This window comes from Pristiophorus japonicus, chromosome 1 (genome assembly GCF_044704955.1).
Source record: "Pristiophorus japonicus isolate sPriJap1 chromosome 1, sPriJap1.hap1, whole genome shotgun sequence".
Taxonomy (NCBI): domain Eukaryota; kingdom Metazoa; phylum Chordata; class Chondrichthyes; family Pristiophoridae; genus Pristiophorus; species Pristiophorus japonicus.
In genome coordinates, this window is record NC_091977.1 from 386,401,965 (window position 1) to 386,414,647 (window position 12,683).

General features: G+C 47.6%; 1 protein-coding gene across 4 annotated transcripts in view; it reads left to right on the top strand.

Moving 5' to 3' along the window:
- stau2 (staufen double-stranded RNA binding protein 2) overlaps positions 1 to 12,683 on the top strand; it is a 675,620-nt gene that overhangs the window by 264,249 nt on the left and 398,688 nt on the right. For all 4 annotated transcript variants that reach the window (XM_070891170.1, XM_070891163.1, XM_070891177.1 and 1 more), the window contains one exon: positions 2,307 to 2,414. In XM_070891170.1, the coding sequence (XP_070747271.1) occupies positions 2,307 to 2,414 (108 nt within the window). The remainder of the gene's footprint in view (positions 1 to 2,306; positions 2,415 to 12,683) is intronic.

The window sequence follows — 12,683 nt, forward strand, 5'->3', positions numbered from 1 at the left end:
GATGAGAAATTTCTTCTCTCAGAGGGTTGTAAATCTGTGGAATTCGCTGCCTCAGAGAGCTGTGGAAGCTGGGACATTGAATATATTTGACAGAAATAGACAGTTTCTTAAATGTAAGGGGATAAGAGGTTATGGAGAGCGGGCAGGGAAGTGGAGCTGAGTCCATGATTGGATCAGCCATGATCGTATTAAATGGTGGAGCAGGCTCGAGGGGCCGTATGGCATACTCCTGCTCCTATTTCTTATGTTCTTATGTTCTTCTTATGCCACCAGAATTCCCTTGTCCCCTTTTTATTTCTCTCCAGCACTCCACTCAAGCTATATGTTTCTGAAATGAGCTTACTTACTGCCAGAACTTACTGCGGAAATTACTGCCTGCTGTTCTCTTAGGAAAATTTCCATGTTAATATTCGCCTTCAGCTCTCCAGAGAAAAATTAGAAAACTAATTACTGTTACAACCAGCCCCGAGAAAAATCATGCCCAAGGCTTTGTATACATAATGTTGCACCGTATTCTTTAAAGTGTTTTTTTCTTTCAATTTTCTCTTCTTAAGGCGCTAACTTTTACTGAAGAACGATTCCAGAGGTATCGGCAGCCCTGCACCCCCTTCTCCCTCCCACATAGCCATTTTTCATATATGATTCGAGACATTGAAAGTCAGCACAGACTATTTGATTACATGGGGAGGGGGTGGAGATAAGCCAAAACTTATCTTCCTCTTACTTAACATCTACTCATGCACTTTCCAACAGGAATCACTGGATAATGATCATGAACAACAATCCTGATTGATTATTTCTAAAACTGCCTGGTCATCCTACACTATAAACATTTAATTGTTCATTGCCTGATTGGATTGTGAATTTGAAAAGTAATAAAGTTGAGAAAACTTGCTTAGAATACATTTTTCAGTTTAAAAAAAAATCATTTTGTTAGCAGCAGATGCAGTGATCTATATAGACTTTACTAAATGGATTGTGCAACTGTTGTCACATGATTGGACTCACCTGCACAACACAAGTAACAGTGTTGGTGATATGTCCAGTCGGGCTCCCAAGTTAATTCAATGTTTTATACTAGGATTTGTATGGCTCTCTAGTTATGCAATAGCTAACTAATTTCAGTTGTTATAGTTTTAATTTGGTTTGGGATCATGGTTCTGCGTATTGGAGTCCTGATACTCCATGCCACAGAGTGGGAGAATATAGGTTTGATCCCCTACACTTTGTTATCTATATTGTATTAAGCATGGTGATGCCAAATTGAAGCAGTAGTGTTTTCTTGAAGAGTAAAGAGAACATTGGAGGAGGCAGACCAGTCTGGCCAGCGCCTCTCAGCAGGTAGCTAGGGATGCCATTGAAGAAATTCTGGAAGCAGGCTACTGGGCAACAAAAAAGGCATGAGTCCAGGTAGACTGCAGTATTTTAGAATTGTTAAAAATGAGAAACAGTGAATAAATTGACAGGCCTACCTTCTATTTATATGTCAAGTTTCAGATGCTGCAGTTCATTGTGGACCTCTGGCTTTAGTTTAGTTGTGTTGCTGGCAGTTAGTTCTAGTGCGTAGATTTGGTAGTCTCAGGAATAAAAAGAGTATTCTAGATGGTGATATTTTTTTAAAGGACATGCAGTTATGTACTGTCTTATTGCAGCAACATATTTCAGAATTACTTTTGACTGTTGGATATAGACAAACATGGCAATCATGAGACAAATGACCAGTTTATATCGGGCTTTTTGGTTGTATTAATTAAGAGGGGAATGTTGGCCAGGATAACCGGAGAACGCCCTGTTCCTCTTTAAATAGTGCCATGGGATGATTTACATTGGAACAGACATTCAGATTTAATTTAACATCTTATCCAAATGATGACACCGCTAACAATATTGCACACCCTCAGTACTGCACTGGAGTGTCAGCCTAGATTCGGAAATCAAATCCGACAATTGCTGATGCATAGGCAGCTACCTTGAGCCATGTGCTTTAGATAGATGGATAAGGCCCGATTTTATTATAATTTCTATAGCATTCTCAGTTATTTTTCCATATATTAATAACTTGGATATTTGTGTTGGAGTGTATGTTTTTTTACTTTAATTGATTTTTTTAATAACCAGACTTTATCTGGATGTCAGTGGTGGCAGTAGTGTGAAACATTGCATTGCATTACCAAACATTCCCACGAGCAGACTTTGCACTCCCATGATCCTTTAAGAAAATAGCATTACATTGGTGTCATCACAGTGCGCTAGAGACCACAGCCATTATATAACTAAGATAAAATTCCTTCTCTTGTACTTCAAAGAGTGAAGAAATTTCAAATGAAGGAGCAGAGGATACAGATATCAACAAGTCTGAAATCAGCTTGGTGTTTGAGATTGCTTTGAAGCGAAACCTGCCTGTCAATTTTGAGGTAGGTGTTTGCATTTGGCAATAAGAAAAAAATGTAATTTATTCCACACCCTTCACCTTCACATAGCATAAGAAGATAGTCTAGCTTGATCAGTTCTGGGGAAGTTGTCTGCTGAGTGCATACATGAAAATGTCAATATGCTGTTGCAGATAGATATATTGTGCAAAGCTCTAGAACCTGTGCCATTGTGCCACTTCCATTTTCTATAGATAAAGGTTCTTTATACATTGCATCTTTTATTGCCAAAGTATAGGACAAAATCTCCAGTCTGTCATCGGCAGTAGGTTTGGTGAATCAGACATTTGAATATCAATCATTCTGCTAATTTATGTGGCCAGTCGAATTTTTGAGTTTCTTTTTCAGGTTTCACAGGAGATGAAGGTGCCACCACCAATCACCATTCGGTAACAATGGGCTAGATTTTAATGTGCAGACGTGTTGAGAGCTGGATAGGGTGTTGTTGGGGGGGTGGTGTGGGGATGGGGGTGGTGTTGGGGGGGTGGGCCAATAGCATGTGGGAAACCTGGAAATATGTGCAGCTTGTCTGTCAGTGGCTTTTTAACACAGCCACTTTATTGACATCTGATTTCCGGGTTTCCAGTCCAATTAGTGTCAGTGGGCGTGATGATGACCCGCACGATGCGATCACAGCGCCAGTATTTAAAGGGGCACTCAAACATGCAAGTTGAAGCAGTTGGAGCTGGGAAGGAGAGAGAAAGAAGTCTTGCAATGGAAGGCAGGTAGGCAAAGGCTGCGTCCGCTTCACCAACACATACCTGGATGTGCTGCTGGGGGCTGTGAGGACCCGGAGGGAGATACTGTTCCCTAGCAACAGGAGGAAGAAGCCAGCTGAGGACACCAAAAAGACATGGTTGGAGGTGGCACAAGAGGTCAGCAGCAGGTGCTCTTGGATCCAATGCAGGAAGCAGTTCAATGTCCTAAGTAGGACAGGAAAGGTGAGAGCAATGGCACATTCACTTATATCCTGATATGCGTAACATTGCAACCCCATCACTCTGCCCTTTCAAGCCTAATCCAGCACATCACTCCTCACACCAAATTACCTTGCAGGAGTACCCATTCCTCTCTGTCTGTGCACTTCCTCACATCCCCATCTATCACTTCAATAAGGGCTTGCACATTCTGGATACCTCCTTAAATAGGATGAACGATACCTTGGCCTTTTAGCACAGCAAAGTGTTCTACAGCACAGTGTTAGCATGGAAGTGCACAGTGTTAGCATGAAGGCCTACATGCACTCATGTGATTGCTGTGTTTGATGCTCTATGCAGTTGGCCACTCTATCCATGGAAGAAGACATAATCACAATGGCCTGCAACAGCATGCCACTCATGCTTGAGGTGGACTCCTCCAATCTCTCTGCAATCATGCACAGCATGCTTGAAATGCCTGTCAGTACTTGTGAAGTGCGAGACATCATGCTGGGCAATGAGAGGAATGATGGTGAAAGGAGACATGGAAGTGGGGACACCGCTCAAAGCGCCTCCACTTCTCAAATGGCAATAGCAGAATCATTACCAGCAGCTGCTCTCTGAAAAAATGGGAGTCGTGGTTATGATCATCAGAACCATTATTGCTATTGCCATTTACACCTCCTCTCGACCCAAATTTTGTTTCTTTACTTGTCCCTTTATCATCTTACTTTTGCTTTGCACCATCATCTCTTTTGTCATTTAATCTCTCCCGCCTTCCACACACCTTCCCTTTTGTTCTTTCTTCCCTTCCCCCTTTCCCTGCCTCTGCACTAGCTTAAAACCTGTTGCATCTTTAAATTTTTCCAGTTCTGATGAAAGGACATTGACCTGAAACATTAACTTTGTTTCTCTCTCCACAGAAATTGCCTGACCTGCTGAGTATTTCCACCATTTTCTATTTTTCTATTTGTGAAGATTTATAGTTGCACAAGGGTATGCAATGGATGTGTCTCACATTTTGTACTGTTAAGTCTCATTTGTTGCATATGAATATTAGTATTTTGCACCTCTTTCCCGTGTTGCCCACTCTTGGTTGCTGGTTGGTACCTCGGGCAGCAATGAGTGCCCTCATCACCTTCAGTCTCCTCATCCTCCTCCTCGTCCTCGTCCTCATCCTCATCCTCCTCTGAATCTTCTGATTAGGCTCTGTGCTCTGTGCCTTGGTCCTCCTGCAGGCACACACCTTGCTGCTGGGCAATGTTGTGCAGAGCACAGCACAGTACACCACAACCATTCTGAAGACCCAAGCTGGTGCGTACTGAAGGGGCCTTCAGATCTGTCTAGGCGCATCTTCCGCATGCCAATTGGTTGTTTGGTGACACATCTGGAGGTCATATCGCATTCATTGTAGCATTCTGGGCCTCATTCCTTAGGTTTCTGAAAAGTGTCATCAGCCATGTTTTAAGTTGCTATCCCTTGTATCCGAGGAGCCAGCTGGTAACTCTGCTTCCAGGTGTGAAGACTTATGAGTAGGTGGACTGCTGCAGGATGAAAACATCTTGCGCACACCTGCATAAAGATCTTTTTGTGGTTGCACACCAGCTGCACGTTGATGGAGTGGAAGCCCTTGCAGTTGACAAACTCTCCGGTGTGATCTAAGGGTGCCTTAATTGCAACATGTTTGCAGTCGTTGACGCCCTGCATCTGTGGGAAGCCAGCCAGAGCCACAAGCTCAAACACCAGCTCATTCTGACTGATGTCTTCACAAGCAAAGTTGACATAATTGGTAGCCTGGAAAACAAGGCATCAGTCACTTGTCTTATGCATTTTTGTGCCTACTGCGAGATTGAGATCCTGCAAATGTCTCCAGCAGAGCACTGGGAGGATCCAGAGGCAAAATAGTTGAAGGCGGTGGTGATTTTGACAGCCACTGGTAAAGCATGGCCATCAGGTCCAGCTGGCAGCAGGTCTTAGATAAGTCAGCTTTGGCTCAGTGAGTAGCACTCTCACCTCTGAGTCAGAAAGTTGTGGGTTCAAATCCCATTCTAGGAACTTGAGCACAAAAATCTAGGCTGACACTCCAGGGCAGTGCTGAGGGAGTGCTGCACTGTTGGAGGTGCCGTCTTTCGGATATGACGTTAAACCGAGGCCCCGTCTGCCCTCTCAGATGGAAGTAAAAGATCCCATGGCACTATTTTGAAGAAGAGCAGGGGAGTTATCCCTCAATCAACATAACTAAAACAGATTATCTGGTTATTATCACATTGCTGTTTGTGGGAGCTTGCTGTGTGCAAATTAGTTGTCATGTTTCCTACATTATAACAGTGACTACACTTCAAAAGTACAGGTTGAACCTCTCTTATCCGGGACTCTCTCATCCAGCACCACCCCTCGTCCGGCACCATTCCCGGCCGCCGGGTGGCCACTCCTCCCCTCCCCGCTGCCCTCGGCACTCCTTCCAGGGGCGGGCCATGTCCTCGGGTTGGCCGCTCCTTCTCTCTGCTGCCATCGGCACTCCCTCCAGGGGTGGGCCATGTCCTCGGGCTGGCCACTCCTCCCCTCCCCGCTGCCCTCGGCACTTCCTCCAGGGGCGGGCCATGTCCTCGGGCTGGCCGCTCCTTCTCTCTGCTGCCATCGGCACTCCCTCCAGGGGCGGGCCACGTCCTCGGGCTGGCCGCTCCTTCTCTCTGCTGCCATCGGCACTCCCTCCAGGGGCGGGCCATGTCCTCGGGCTGGCTGCTCCTTCTCTCTGCTGCCATCGGCACTCCCTCCAGGGGTGGGCCATGTCCTCGGGCTGGCTGCTCCTTCTCTCTGCTGCCATCGGCACTCCCTCCAGGGCCGGGCCATGTCCTCGGGCTGGCCGCTCCTCCCCTCCCCGCTGCCCTCGGCACTCTGCCAAACAAAAAGAAAGGACTTCTTCATTACTTTCAATGAGTCTTGGAGATGATGTGGGGAGGGATTTGGGGCGACGGTGGATCGTGGGGTCGGGGGATATCTGTATCGGGGCTGGCTGACTGGGGCTGGGGGCTGGCTATTGCAAAAGACGGTAGAACACATGACCTCTCCTCGTCCAGCAAAATTCCTTATCTGGCACAGGTCAGATCCCGAGGGTGCCGGATAAGGAAGGTTCAACCTGTACTTCATTAGCTGTAAAGCGCTTTGTGATGTCCGGTAGTCGTGAAAAGTGCTATATAAATGCAAGTCTTTTTCTATCTTTACATGAAGGGACCGAGTGTAATGTATCCAAGTTTACTGATGATACAAAGCTAGCTGGGAAAGTAAGTTGTGAGGAGGACACAAAGAGCCTGCAAAGGCATGTAGACAGGTTAAGTGAGTGGGCAATAAGGTGGCAGATGGAGCATAATGTGGGGAAATGTGAGATTATTTGCTTTGGTAGGAAGAATATTTTTTAAATGGTGAGAAACTATTAAATATTGGCGTTCCAAGAGGTTTAGATAACCTTGTACAGGAAACACAGAGTTAGCATGCAGGTACAGCAAGCAATTAGGAAGGCAAATGGCATGTTGGACTTTATTGCAAGGGGGTTGGAGTACAAGAGTAAGGAAGTTTTGTGATAATTGTACAGGGTCTCGGTGAGACCACACTTGGAGTACTGTGCACAGCTTTCATCTCCTTATCGAATGAAGGATATATTATAGACCGGTTAGCCTGACATCAGTGGTGGGGAAAATGTTGGAATGAATTATTAAAGATGAAATAGCAGCGCATTTGGAAAGCAGTGACAGGATTGGTCCAAGTCAGCATGGATTTATGAAAGGGAAATTATTGTGTTCCTAACACAGATGAGGCTGCACACAGGGAGGTTAAAGTAACAGTGACCTCAGTCTTTAATAAGACACTCCAGAGTGAGGAACAGGCCTTAGGGGCCGGCTTATATACAGTGCTCCCAAGGGATGCTGGGATCCCTTGGGACTTCAGGGGATGAGCTCCCTGGTGGCAGAACATGGGAGTGCATGCTTTACAGATAGATACACAGCATCACTCCCCCGCCCCCCCACCCCCCCCAAAGTCAAAGTGAAAACTATTTACAAGGTGAAGCGGTCGGGAGCCTTTCTTTCCCTGGTGGGCCGCCTCGGTACAAATGTCTGTTCTGGTGTGTTGGCTGTGCCCTTGCTGGGCTGGTGTGTTGTTGGCCCTGCAGGGCTGCTAGGTGAGCTTGGCCTTGCTGGGCTGTTGGGCGTGATGGGTTCGATTTCCTGGTCCGGCGTGGTGTCGTTGATCCTTTGGGTGTGTGTTGTGGGCTCGAAAAAGGTGGTGTCTGCTGTGGGTTGTTCAGGGCAGTCTGTGAATCGCAGCCTCGTTTGGTCCAGGTGCTTTCTGCAAATTTGTCCATTGTCTAGTTTGATTACAAACACCCTATTCTGTTCTGTAGCTATCATCGTGCCCGTGATTCATTTGGGACCATGTCCATAGTTTAGCACATACACGGTCATTCACATCAATTTCCCGTGACACAGTGGCGCGACCATCATTTATATTTTGTTGCTGCTGCCTGCTCTCTACCTGATCATGCAGGTTGGGGTGAACCAGCGAGAGTCTGGTTTTAAGTGTCCTTTTCATGAGTAGCTGAGCCGGGGGCATCCCTGTGAGCGAGTGGGGTCTCGTGCGGTAGCTGAGCAGTACTCGGGACAGGCGGGTTTGGAGTGAGCCTTCTGTGACGCGTTTAAGGCTCTATTTGATGGTTTGTACTGCCCGCTCTGCCTGCCCATTGGAGGCTGGTTTAAACGGGGCCGAGGTGACATGTTTGATATCGTTGCGGGTCATGCATTCTTTAAATTCGGCACTGGTGAAACATGGCCCGTTGTCACTGACCAGTATGTCAGGCAGGCCGTGGGTGGCAAACATGGCCCTCAGGCTTTCAATGGTGGCGGTGGTGGTGCTTCACGACATTATTTAACATTCAATCCATTTTGAAAAAGCATCCAGCATCACCAGGAACATTTTACCGAGAAATGGGTCCGCATAGTCGACATGGATCCTCGACCATGGTCTGGAGGGCCAGGACCACAAACTTAGTGGTGCCTCTCTGGGCGTGTTGCTCAACTGAGCACATACGCTGCATTGCCGTACACAGGACTCTTAAGCCAGAGTCGATACTGGGCCACCACACGTGGGATCTGGCCATCGCATTCATCATTACTATACCCGGGTGTGTGCTGTGGAGATCCGAGATGAACGTCTCCCTGCCCTTTTTTGGTAGCACTATGCGATTACCTCACAACATGCAGTCTGCCTGAATGGACAGATCGTCCTTTCGCCGCTGGAACGGCTTGTTTGGCTGTTGCATTTCAACGGGGATGCTGGCCCAGCTCCCATGCAGTACACAGTTTTTTACTAGGGACAGCAGAGGATCTTGGCTGGTCCAAGTCCTAATCTGGCGGGCCGTGACAGGTGATTTATCATTTTCAAACGCTTCCATGACCATCAACAAGTCTGCGGGCTGCGCCACCATCAACAAGTTTGCGGGCTGTGCCATTTCCACCCTCGTGGTGGGCAATGGTAGCCGACTGAGAGCATCTGCACAATTCTCTGTGCCTGGCCTGTGGCGGATGGTATAGTTATACGCTGATAGCGAGAGTGCCCACCTTTGTATGCGGGCTGAGGCATTAGTATTTATCCCCTTGTTTTCAGCGAATAGGGACGTGAGGGGCTTGTGATCGGTTTCCAGCTCAAATTTGAGGCCAAACAGGTACTGATGCATTTTCTTTACCCCGAACACACACGCTAATGCCTCTTTCTCAATCATGCTGTAGGCTCTCTTGGCCTCAGACAAGCTCCTGGAAGCATAGGCGACAGGTTGCAACTTCCCGCGACGTTAACTTGTTGTAATGCACACCTGACTCTACGTTGACACGTCACATGCTAGCACAAGTCTTTTACACGGGTTATACAAGCAGCTTGTTGGAGCATAAAATGTTTCTGGCTTTCTCAAAAGCAATTATTTGTTTTTTTTCCCATACCCATTTCTCACCTTTATGCAATAACACATGTAGGGGCTCTAAAAGGGTGCTTAACCCGGGTAGGAAGTTACCAAGGAACGACCGCAGCTCCGTGACGTTCTGTGGCCTGGGCGCAATCCTGATAGCCTCTGTCTTGGCGTCTGTGGGCCGAATGCCATCCGCCGTGACCTTTCTCCCCAAAAACTCCACTTCTGTTGCTATGAAGACGCATTTTGACCTCTTCAGCCACAGCCCTACGCGATCCAGTCAGCTGGAGGACCTCCTCCAGGTTTTGTAGGTGCTCGGCGGTGTCCCGACCCATGACCAATATGTCGTCCTGAAAGACTACAGTGTGTGGTACCGACTTGAGTAGGCTCGCCATGTTTCTCTGGAAGCTTGCTGCAGCCGACCGAATTCCAAAGGGGCATCTGTTGTAGATGAACAGTCCCTTGTGCGTGTTGCTGCAGGTGAGGCCCTTCGATGACTCCTCCAGTTCCTGCGTCATGTAGGCCGAAGTCGGGTTGAGCTTGGTGAACGTCTTGCCTCCTGTCAGCATTGCAAATAGGTCATCTGCCTTAGGTAGCGGGTATTGGTCCTGTAGCGAGAAACGATTAATAGTTACTTTATAATCGCCGCAAATCCTGACCGCGCCATCACTTTTGAGTACTGGAACAATCGGGCTGGCCCACTCGCTGAATTCCACTGGGGAGATGATGCCCTCACGTTGCAGCCTGTCCAGCTCGATTTCCACTCTCTCCCTCATCATGTGAGGTACCGCTTGCACCTTGTGGTGAATGGGTCGTGCCTCTGGGACCAAGTGGATCCGCACCTTCGCCCCGGAAAAGTTTCCAATGCCTGGCTTAAAAAGGGAAGGAAATTTGTTAAGAACCTGGGTACATGAGGCCTCATCGACGTGTGATAGCGCTCGGATGTCATCCCAGTTCCAGCGGATTTTGCCCAGTCAGCTCCTTCCAAGCAGTGTGGGGCCAACACCCGGGACAATCCAGAGTGGCAATTTGTGCACCGTGCCCTCGTAGGTGACCTTGACCATGGCGCTGCCCAGGACAGTGATGAGCTCTTTGGTGTACATTCTAAGTTTTGTGTGGATGGGGCTCAGGGCTGGTCTGAGTGCCTTGTTGTACCACAGTCTCTCAAACATCTTTTTACTCATGATGGATTGGCTAGCGCCAGTGTCCAGTTCCATGGCTACGGGTAAGCCATTCAATTTTACCCTTAGCATTATAGGTGGATATTTCGCACCCCATGTACTTCAGCATCTGCCTCCTCTCTCTGAGGCTCGAAATTGCTTTGATCCACCATGGACTGATCTTCCTCTGCCACGTGGTGGTTAGCAGATTTTGCAGAGCTTGCAGCTCGTCTGCAAGCTCATTGGAGGTGCCCCATTGTTTCACAGCTCTTGCAAACATACCCTTTGAAGTGGCATGAATAGGCTGAATGGAAGCCTCCACAATGCCAACAAGGTGTGAATTGCCTTGCATTCATTCTTTGTTGGGGACTCTGAGTCATCTGGGTCATCTGAGGCCTGCTGGCAGTTGCAGACTCGTGGGTTCTGCCCTGTACATTTCTGCTCGCAAACACAGTTCCAGTTAACTTATGAAAATTGCTAGCACTTGTGTGCTGAGAGATTTGTTTGGTGTTCTCACTGGTGGACATAAACACCTGTGCTATTGCAATGGCCTTACTGAGGATCGGTGTCTCTATAGTCAAAAGTTTTCGTAGGATGGTCTCATGGCCAAAGCCCAGTGCAAGAAAGTCTCTGAGCATTTGTTCTAGATAGCCATCAAACTCACATTGTCCTGAAAGTTGCCTTAGCTCGGCGACATAGCTCGCCACTTCCTTACTTTCAGATCGCTGGCACGTGTAGAACCGATATCTCGCCATCAGCACGCTCTCCCTCGGATTAAGATGCTCCCGAACCAGTGTACACAGCTCCTCATACGACTTATCTGTGGGTTTCACCGGAGCCAGAAGATTCTTCATAAGGCTGTAGGTCGGTGCCCCGCAGACCATGAAGAGGACCGATCTCCTTTTTGCAGCGCTTCCTTCTCCGTCCAGCTCGTTGGCTACAAAATACTGGTCTAGCTGTTTGACATAGGCTTCCCAGTCCTCACCCTCCGAGAACTTCTCCAGGATGCCCACAGTTTGCTGCATCTTTGCGTTGGATTCGTATTCTCGTCGCCAGTTATTGTGTTCAGGGGATGAGCTCCCTGGTGGCAGAACATGGGAGTTCACAGATACAGAACAGAAATCATGCTTGACAAAGCTTTTAGAATTTTTGAGAATGTAACAAGGAGAGTGGACAGAGGAGAACCAGTGGATGTGGTGTATTTGGACTTTCAAAAGGCTTTTGACAAGGTCCCACACAAGAGATTGGTATGCAAAATTAAAGCACATGGTATTGGGGGTAATGTATTGACGTGGATAGAGAACTGGTTGGCAGACAGGAAGCAGAGAGTCAGGATAAACGGGTCCTTTTCAGAATGGCAGGCAGTGACTAGTGGGGTGCCGCAGGGCTCTGTGCTGGGACCCCAGCTATTTACAATATACGTCAATGATTTAGATGAAGGAATTGAGTAGTAATATCTCCAAGTTTGCAGATGAAACTAAGCTGGGTGGCGGTGTGAGCTGCAAGGAAGATGCCAAAAGGCTGCAGGGTGACTTGGACAGGTTAGGTGAGTGGGCAAATGCATGGCAGATGCAGTATAATGTGGATAAATGTGAGGTTATCCACTTTGGTGACAAAAACACGAAGGCAGAATATTATCTGAATGGTGGCAGATTAGGAAAAGGGGAGGTGCAATGAGACCTGGGTGTCATGGTACATCAGTCATTGAAAGCTGGCATGCAGGTACAGCTGGCGGTGAAGAAGGCAAACGGCATGTTGGCCTTCATAGCTAGGGGATTTGAGTATAGGAGCAGGGAGGTCTTACTACAGTTGTACAGGGCCTTGGTAAGGCCTCACCTGGCATATTGTTTAATGTTTTGGTTTCCTAATCTGAGGAAGGATGTTCTTGCTATTGAGGGAGTGCAGCGAAGGTTCACCAGACTAATTCCCGGGATGGCAGGACTGACATATGAGGAGAGACTGGATCGACTGGGCCTGTATTCACTGGAGTTTAGAAGGATGAGAAGGGATCTCATAGAAACATATAAAATACTGATGGGACTGGACAAGTTAGATGCAGGAAGAATGATCCCGATGTTGGGGATGTCCAGAACCAGAAGCCACAGTCTAAGGATAAGGGGTAGGCCATTTAGGACCGAGATGAGGAAACACTTCTTCACTCAGAGAGTTGTTAACCTGTGGAATTCTCTACCGCTGAGAGTTGTTGATGCCAGTTTGTTGGATATAT